At 33.7% G+C, this 9,355-nt stretch overlaps 1 protein-coding gene across 3 annotated transcripts in view; it reads left to right on the top strand.

The window, feature by feature from the left end:
• Positions 1 to 9,355, top strand: part of LOC106874430 (uncharacterized) — a 1,214,035-nt gene that overhangs the window by 1,144,180 nt on the left and 60,500 nt on the right. For all 3 annotated transcript variants that reach the window (XM_052978428.1, XM_052978427.1, XM_052978429.1), the window contains 3 exons: positions 2,205 to 2,329; positions 4,600 to 4,763; positions 8,617 to 8,772. In XM_052978428.1, coding sequence (XP_052834388.1) covers positions 2,205 to 2,329; positions 4,600 to 4,763; positions 8,617 to 8,772 — 445 coding nt within the window. The remainder of the gene's footprint in view (positions 1 to 2,204; positions 2,330 to 4,599; positions 4,764 to 8,616; positions 8,773 to 9,355) is intronic.

Below are 9,355 nucleotides of genomic sequence, written 5' to 3'. Positions count from 1 at the left end.
ATTGCAATTTAATTTCAAATTTAATTTCATAAATGTAATTGTTTCAAACTCAAATTACAGTCCTTTTAACATTTCATTTTAGTCTAAAATTTAATTTCAGTTTATTAAAGCTAGTACAACATTTGCCTTTTGATTTTGATTTTATGAAGTATTACAACCTTTACTAAATATTAGATTAACAGTGTGTTAAAGAGTCAGTACATTAGTGAATGACTTGAGTGGGGTGCAGATCAAATTTATTTGAGTCAGCATGTTGGAGATGAGAATCTTGTTGTGGAGTCAGGATGTTAACCCTTTTGTTATCATATTCTGTTGAAACTTTGTTTCAATTAATTTTTTAAAATACGAAGAATTTTGAAAATAACTCATTATTTAATCTGTTGCTTGGAACAAATCAACATGAAATTTTGATGGAAGATTTTGATTTAGATTACTTTAAAACAGGAAGTTGTGTCATAGAACCAGATGCAGATTTAGATGAGAAGTTGTCAAAAGGGTTTAAAAGAGGATTAAGTGTAAGTAGAGTAACTGACGAAATTTTGGGGAAGTTTTATAAATCTGCTAACGAGTTTTTATGTCAATAAGAGATATAAATGACAGAGAATTATATAGGCTGTGTGAATATCTCAAATATTCAGTGTCTGTACTAGTTAAATTGGTACAGACAAGTGAAAGAATTCACAAAAAGTTAACAATGAAATCACTGACAACAGCAACTTAACCCTTTAGCAATCAGATTTCTCTGTCAAAAGTTATGTTTGTTTATTAACATTGCTTTCAATTACACATGTATTACCTTTGTAGTTTTATGATTTCAATGAAGTAATTGCTTATGTTTAGATTGACTTCGTGGGATAAGTGTGAGAGGACAGGTTTAGAAAATTAGAAAATTTGGGCTGAATATGGTTGGTTTAAATGCTAAAGGGTTAAAGTATTCAAATGGAAGTTCTCAGTGTATGACATGAGACTAAGAAGCAATCTATAATGATTGTGTTCTTGTTACCTTCCCAGTTTCAGAGAACTCAAACTCAACAGTGCAAGGTCCTTTTGTTATTCCTTACTTAATAATCATACAGTAATAATTTCTGGCATCCCAGATATGTAGATTGAGCCTGTGAATGCTGTCTTTCATAGATTACTGACTTTTGACAATTTTATTCAATAGCCTGACACCCTATCAACCCATTCTTTCTGTGGAACTCTTTACTAAGGGTATCTTAAATATATCAAATAGTGCTGAAGAGAGCTTTGTTCAATTAGAATTCACCTCCATGCTTTAGTAAGATGTTAAAGAAGACAGTATGAGAAAAGAAGGGTCAAAGGCAGAGAGTGATACATTTTTAGTGAACATAGAGAATTTAGTGGTTAGGGTGTTTGGCTCATGGAATCAAGAGTTCAATACCTGGAGCAAACAGTGTATTGTATTTTTGTACAAGAAATTTCATTTCACATTGCTCCACTCTGATGCAGCAACCATCTAGTGTCCAACTGCAATGAGTAACAACTGGATACTAGTGCAACCTTCTATCCCTCTAGCTGACACATCCTGGATGTTCTGATGGATCAAAGGTGAGAGGTCCAAGAGGGTATCCACAAACTTTTACTGCAGCTACATAGGTATTTAGACAATTAATGAGAGTTCAGTTGTGAATTATGTGAAATATACTTATCATAAACATGACACAGCATAAATATTTCAGTGATACATACTTAACAACAGAGACTCTGGACATCACTATGACTTCATCCAAACCTACATTAACATGTCAGGATGGATGAAAAGGCAGTGGAGGTAGTAATAATGAGGAAATTTACACTTATCTTTTGTAATCATCATTAATACTGCTGAAGGTTTAGCTAAATAAATGACAGGAATAACTGTGATGATGATGATGGTGGTGATAGTGGATATGATTCAACAGAGAGAACGAAGAGGAGTTGGTAGGGGTTAACAAAAGAAAATGATTATTATGATAATATTATGACACAACAATAAAGATTGTAATTACAGCAATGATAATCATCATTCTCATGATGTGTATGACCAATATCCTTGTGTTGTTGATCATCATCATGATTAGAAATGATTGATATTATGACAATAATAACAATAATATTGATGAGAATGATAAATAAGATGCTGATGGTGGTGTTGACAATGATGATAATAATGAACAATTGTTATATTTCCTTAATGATGTCACTCATACAGAGAAACAACTGATGAGAACGTATCCGGCTGGAGTAAGAATAGATTCTTCCAATTTTAACCCAATGCAGTTTTGGATATTTGGAATCCAAATGGTAGCACTTAATTACCAAACTGAAGGTAAGAAGCATGAGTTTGAAACTAAAACTTTAGATCTGAAATTATACAGTTGTCTTTTTTTTTTTTCTTGGTTGAAGTCATCAGAGAAGGTGGGATATTATCTTTTATCTACACAGGTCCTCTGCCTCAGACACATGAGATTGGCAGAGCTGAAACCCAGCCTGGACAGCTACAAGTCAATGTCTTCATAAAATGACACTGAGCAGAGAGGGACCTGGAAACTTTGTCTGAATGCTTGCATAAGAGTGAATTCAGTTAAAGGCCCTCAAGAATAAGGCTCTGATGTTAAACAGGATGACTTATTAGGGTCACTACTAAAACTGAATAAACAAGAGTGTGGATTCAGAAAATTCTTTATAAAATCAGTAATTTGTTTGCAGGATTTTTTGTTTTTTGTTTTTACTTGTTTCAATCACTAGACTACAGCCATGATGGGGCAGTGCTTTGGAGAATTTTTAGTCAAATGAATTCACCCCAATACTTATTTTCATTTTTTTGTTAAGCTTAGTACTTATTCTATTGGTTACTTTTGCTGAACTGCAAGGTTACGGGGATGTAAACACACCAACAACTGTTGCCAAGCAGTGGTGGGAACAAACACAAAGACACATACATGCATCATCATCATCATCATCATCACCATCAATGTCCATCTTCCATTCTGGCATGAGTTGGACAGTTTGACAAGAGCTGGCCTGGTGGAAGACTACACCAGGCTACAGTCTGTTTTGGCATAGTTTTTATAGCTGGATGCCCTTCCGAACACCAACCACCCTGTAGAGTGGACTGAGTGCTTTTTATGTGACAACAACACAGGTGAGGTCAGTTTTGGCATGGTTTTTTTTTGCAGCTGGATGCCCTTCCAAAGACCAACTACTCACAGGGACTTGGTCAGTCTGAAGGTATAGTAGAAGACCCTTGCCCAAGGTGTCATACAGTGAGCCTGAACCCAGAAACAGGTGGTTGGGAAGCAAGCTTTTTATTGCATAGCCATGCCTGCACCTATGAATCAATATTTGTAATCTTTGAGCAGATTTCATATATCAAATGGTGTTAGTATTGTTATTTAGAGATTTAAAACTAGATAGAAGGATTACTGAAATGATAACAGAGCACTTGACTTCACAGATGAGGAAAAATATAGACGTGAGGAATTGCTAATAATGAAATGTCCTGTGACAAAATTACAAATAATACAGGGCAACACTAAGTGTGCCTAAGTGCTCTAAATATAGCAATTTTTTTCAAGGGGAAGAGGTTAGTCATTTATATTCTACTATAGGTACAAGGCCTTAAATTTCGGGGTAGGGGTTAAGTCGATTACATCGATCCCCAGAGCTCAACTAGTACTTATTTTATTGACCCAAAAGGATGAAAGACAAAGTCAACCTTGGCAGAATTTGAACTCAGAACGTAAAGACAGACGAAATGCCACCAGTGTGCTAACAATTCTGCCAACTCGCTGTCTTAACAATAATAATGATGATGATGATGATTTCAAGTTTTGTTACAAGGCCAGTGATTTTTAGTGAGAAGGGGTTAGTCAAGTGCATCAACCCAAGTACTTGACTGGTGTATTATTTTATCAACCTCTGAAAGGATGAAAAGCAAAGTTGACCTATACTGGAAGAAATACTGCAAGGCATTTTTTTACACAATTCTTTATTGATTCTGCCAGCCAAGTTTCACCTCCAATAAAACAACATAGTACACATTCTTACATAACTGATACACACCAGCTACTCACAACAGCTCACCATTGTCCAAACATTTGATCCAAGTCTCCAGTCTGAGGATACCTAACTTTTACAAGCATTAAAGTTATTGAAAAGAAGTCATTAGTGCTGGTTCCCCAGCCCTTAAAGTACATACATTAAAATAAGGTGTAGTATGATCTTTTGTTAGGTGGAGGTATAGAAAATTTGGGAATGACACATAATGATTAAGCTTTGTGCATGATGTAGGTCATCAGAGCTGACTTGGGACAATATGACAACAATAGCAATAAATGATGGCCCTTCTTTACAAAACTTTGCAGAGCCCTTATTTATGTCTGCCTGAAACAAGAGATATATAATGAAAAGGAAAATAGTAATTGCCTTCTTAGTATCTCTTATTTCTAAAACTCCAAACAGCTTACATATAGTAGAATATTGATGTGGTTTAAAAATTACCTTCCATCATAGTTAATCTCATGTCATTTAATTGGAAAATAATTCAAAAGAATAGTGATTAACTTTAATATGAAAATATTCCCCTTTTATTTTCAGATACAGCCATGGCACTGAATACGACATTGTTTGAACAGAATAGAAAATGTGGACTAGTATTGAAACCTGAAGTTATGTGGGATAAGAATCATGTAATGTACACACGATTCAGTCCATTTGATAAAGAATTTGATGGGATTCATGCAACGGTGCTCACACTTCATGTAAGTGTTCTTTCTAAGTCAGGCTAACAATTTCTTACAGTTTCAGAAATTTCCTTTTAACCAAGGCATGATGTTTTGATGTCAAGTTTTTTCTCATTTATAGTAATGTTTAGAATAAAATATTTCAAGAAAGAATTTTTTAAAAAATGCTTTTGATCTGGCTTACTATAAGAGAATAAATAAATAAATAAATAAATAAATAAATAAAATCAGCAAAACAAGTGAAGATTTCTTATATAGGTTAAGGACAATTTACATTTTACAGCTGCATAATTTACATAAGCAAAAGAACACATGCAAAATTTGAACTCAAAATTTAAGACGTAACTAAAATTAGTCCAACACTTTCCTGTACCAACCATCTCAACATTTATGAGCAATGACATATTTACAACATTAGGACAAGAGACATGGGTGCAAGCATGTCATTTTCTTTTTATCTTTTATAGTCAGGAGGGAAAGCAGTACCCATGACCCTTCAGAGGGCCTCTGAGATAAGTGGACAAGAGAGAGGAAAGTATCCTCAAACTAGAGACCTGACCTGAATGCTTACACTCAGCTAAAGAAACTCACAGCACCAGGTGATGGTGTTAAACAATGTGATAGACTGAGTCTATCCTCCAAGCAGTCCAAAGCAGGATTTGAACTGAAAATGCAAAAAGAAACTAGAATAACTACCACAGAATATCCAGTCTGATGTTCTTACAGTTTCACTAACCCATATTCTGGACTGATATTTTGTTAACACCAAAAGAAAGCAAGACAAAGTTGATCTCAGCAGGATTTGAACTCAGGTCCTGAGAGCCAGAACAAATACACAAAACATTCTCTGATGCTCTAATGGCTAAGAACATCACTTTGCAATTACATGTTTTTTTATTTTAATCCCACTTGGTATTAGTTAGAGCAAGTGTGTTCTCTCACAGTTTGAGAATAAACAAAGCCTTGTTGGGTTTAAATTTGGTTAATGGAAATTATGCGGAGGCCTTAGAGGGATCATTTCTGTTCCTAGATTGTACACTTGATGTGGAACTAATGAATTGATAAATTACAACTACATCATAGTGTTCATTATCAGTTAAATGACTTCTTTTAGATGCAAAGTGTAAGGAGTAGTTAATTGCTAGTGGTAACTTTGGGGTTTTATTTGGGATCAGCTAAAGTTTTCGAAAACAGATTTAGATTAAATGTTTCAGAATGTTCATACAGGAGAAGCCTTATGAAGGATGTCAATGTACTTCATGTTCAAGTCAGCTTTCAAGGACCAGCATTCAGCAACCATTGGGCAACAGAAGGGCTGTAATTTCTCCTTGTCCCTTCTACTACAGAAAAAGATGTTCCTCTGAGCTTGCTGAGGCTTAACATTTGGAATGACTTAAGGACTATTGTTACATGCTGCTCATGTTTAAAGTACAGTGAGATGCAGTGTTAGGCATGCACATTCTTGTTGTTGAATGAGGGAGGATTAACAATGTCTCCCCAAGAGGATGCTTTTGAGGTGTTCCTTCATAAAATTAGTGTAGGTTTGGTATGTGATATCTAGCTTGACTGTGGAGGATATGGAAGATTATAGAGGAATGAAATCATCTGTATATGCAAAGCTGTTGTTGCTCTCATAACTAGGACAGTGTTGCCACAAACAGACAGACATCCTGGACTACATAAAAAGACCACCCTAATGACTAAAATTAAGCCATTTATCAATATCCTCCATCTTCTGACCCACAGACTTGATGTCTCCTCATTCTGCCTCTTCTGCACTACTAATCAGTTTGCAAGAGTACTGACCAAATAAATCAATTAGTAACTTCAAATAAACTGAGTTTCCATGTATTAAATATGTCACATCATCAAACACCAGGTCTTTAATTCTACTAGTGTTTCATTCCATCCAATAACAACTGTTATTTCTCTAAGAACCTGAATTAACTACAGTTTGGTAGAGTAAAAACATGCTTTTTTCTGTGAGAATATAAATAATCTATTGTGATGGAAATGTGCCAACCATCTTCAAACAAAAATATGATGTTAAAACTTTACTTTTGAATATCATTATTGAAATACAGTGCCAGAACAATAATGGCTTGATCTAAAAGAAACTTGTGTGAAATATTAATACAGCAGCTGGATTTATGTTATAAAATACATTAATAAATGAGAGAATGACTGAATAAGTAATATTATTTATATAGTACTACATCTGCTTAAACTCGTAGAAAGAGATGACAGGAAATTAGCATCATGAAAAGAAAATAATTAATCAATTTAAGTTTTAGAATTGTTATCATTGTGATGGGTTCTCAGTGATAGAAGGAGAAAACCCTGAATGACAAATGTTCAGTGCAGAAGTGGGTGTTTTAAAAAGTTCTGATAAAGAATTAAGCATATCAATAGATAGTTATGAAGCTTGTGTTAATTCTTCTAGAGTAGATCTTTGGGAAAGTTGAATATGATTAAACACAGTAACTAATTAACATAGTTAAATATGTCTATCAAAAAAGACTTCAGACATGGTTCTAGTTTTTAAGATGTTAAGCAGTTTGTTAAAGATACTATCTGCTATATTGAGCTGGTCAAACAATTTTCCACATTTGCACAAGATTGCATTTGATGTATTCCATGAAAATTCTTGAAAATGAAGAATAAATTACACTTTGAGCTTGATCAGAATTAAAGGGAAGATAAATTAGAAAAATCAGCTTCTACTTGGAAAATATGGATATTAGTATCCAGAAGGACTCAAGTGGTTTATTGTTGGGGTGGGGGGGGGGAAGATATTAAGTTGATGCATCTTTGAATTATGATTACAAACTCTTTAACCCTTTAGCATTTAAACTGGCCATATCCGACCCAAATATTCTGCTCATTTTATGTTCAAACTGACTAGATCCAGCCTCTTACACCTTATCCTGCAATGTCACTCTAAAAATAAATAATCATCTCATCAAAATCTTAAAACTACACAATAAGTCATGGCTAATTCAAAATAAGCATTACATTTGACAGGGTAATCAGAATGCTAAAGGATTAATCTAGTAGTAGTTCTTAACTTAGGCTGCAGCAAACCCTTGGAAAATGTGGTGAGCTTATAAAGGGGATGTAAATGTCAAGAGAACATTATAGATGAGTTTTAGCTATTTGGAAGAGTTCATGACTTTTCTTGGGAATACAATACTTAAAACCGAGTACAACATATTTTAAACACATTTTTTTCAAAAAGTATCTTAGTTGGAATTAGAGTGTAAGTATGAATTGTGTTAAAAGTGAGTAGAGACATGACTGATGAAGTGCCAGATCCAATATAATTTTGTTCTGTAGGTCTTCATGTTCTTTAGTAATGTTTATAAAAATTTAACATGAGAGTACTAGTTGAATAATTTAGTATAAGGGGAAAAAATGGATAATAAACCACTACACAAAATTAGCTTCTGTTTGATTGAAATAATCATTTAAGGAGTTTTCAGGGAGTATTATAGTTTACCTCGGGAGGGGCAGTTGTAAAATACCATTTCATGAAAATGGGTACTGAACTACAAATGGTTGAGAACCATTGTTTTTTGACAAAAATGGTTCATCTCCTTAAAGATTCTTCTACATTATTTAACAAGTTCAGCCTTAGAAGTTTGCTTTTACAAAACAAAGAGGGGAATACTCATTGATTAATTCTCCACTTGTAAGATCCATTTCTTTGCAAAAGACATTTTCAAATAACTATAGTCCTTAATATTAAACATATGCATTTACATACAATTTCTTAAATTCTTCCTGTTTCTCTATGTAACAATTTAATAAATATGTGAAGTTCTATAACTGAATATGAAATACTTTCATAGTGGAATTTATTTATTTCTAGTTGATCTCAGGTCAGTATGTAAATCCAAGTCTGAGTGCCCACACACAAGTGGAAGTAGAAATCATTGGTATTCCTGTTGACTGTACAAAACACAAAACCAAAGTTATACAACGTAATGCCTTAAACCCTATATGGAATGATGTCTTCAATTTTCAGGTGCGTAAATCTTATGGCTATACTCAAGAATATTATAACTAGTTGACCATAATTTTCAATGGCTGCAATTCATGTGCTATCTTTTTTAATTTTCTTCCATTTTGTGATTGCTATCTCTGCTAACTTGCTAACTCTCCATAATTTGTTGATTTCTTTGGACAGTTCTCTTAATTTGGTACATATGAATTAAGATTTCAATGACTTCGGTTAATGAACTACTTGCCAATTAATTGACAGTTAGTTTTGCACTCCACTGTAGTCATTAAATTGTTATTGGTTTCTCCTGCACTGTAAAATAATTGCAGCTGGTTTATTTGATACTTCATACAAATATATTTGATATTATGTTCAAACATTTGATATTATGTTCAAACATATTTGATATCATATTCAAACATCATACTGACAGTGATGGGATAAAAAAAAAACATGATGATTCTGTCAACAAGGAGTACTGACCACATTAGTATGCTCTCTCTCCTATTAGAAAGTAATGTTAAATTAAATTGTGAGTGTGTGTGTGTGTGTGTGTGTGTGTGTGTGTGTGTGTGTGCATGTGTGTGTATGTATGTATATATGTACA

Source organism: Octopus bimaculoides, chromosome 2 (assembly GCF_001194135.2).
Source record: "Octopus bimaculoides isolate UCB-OBI-ISO-001 chromosome 2, ASM119413v2, whole genome shotgun sequence".
Lineage (NCBI taxonomy): Eukaryota > Metazoa > Mollusca > Cephalopoda > Octopoda > Octopodidae > Octopus > Octopus bimaculoides.
The sequence above is the reverse complement of the archived record's forward strand: the minus strand, read 5'-3'. Positions and strand labels throughout refer to the sequence as shown.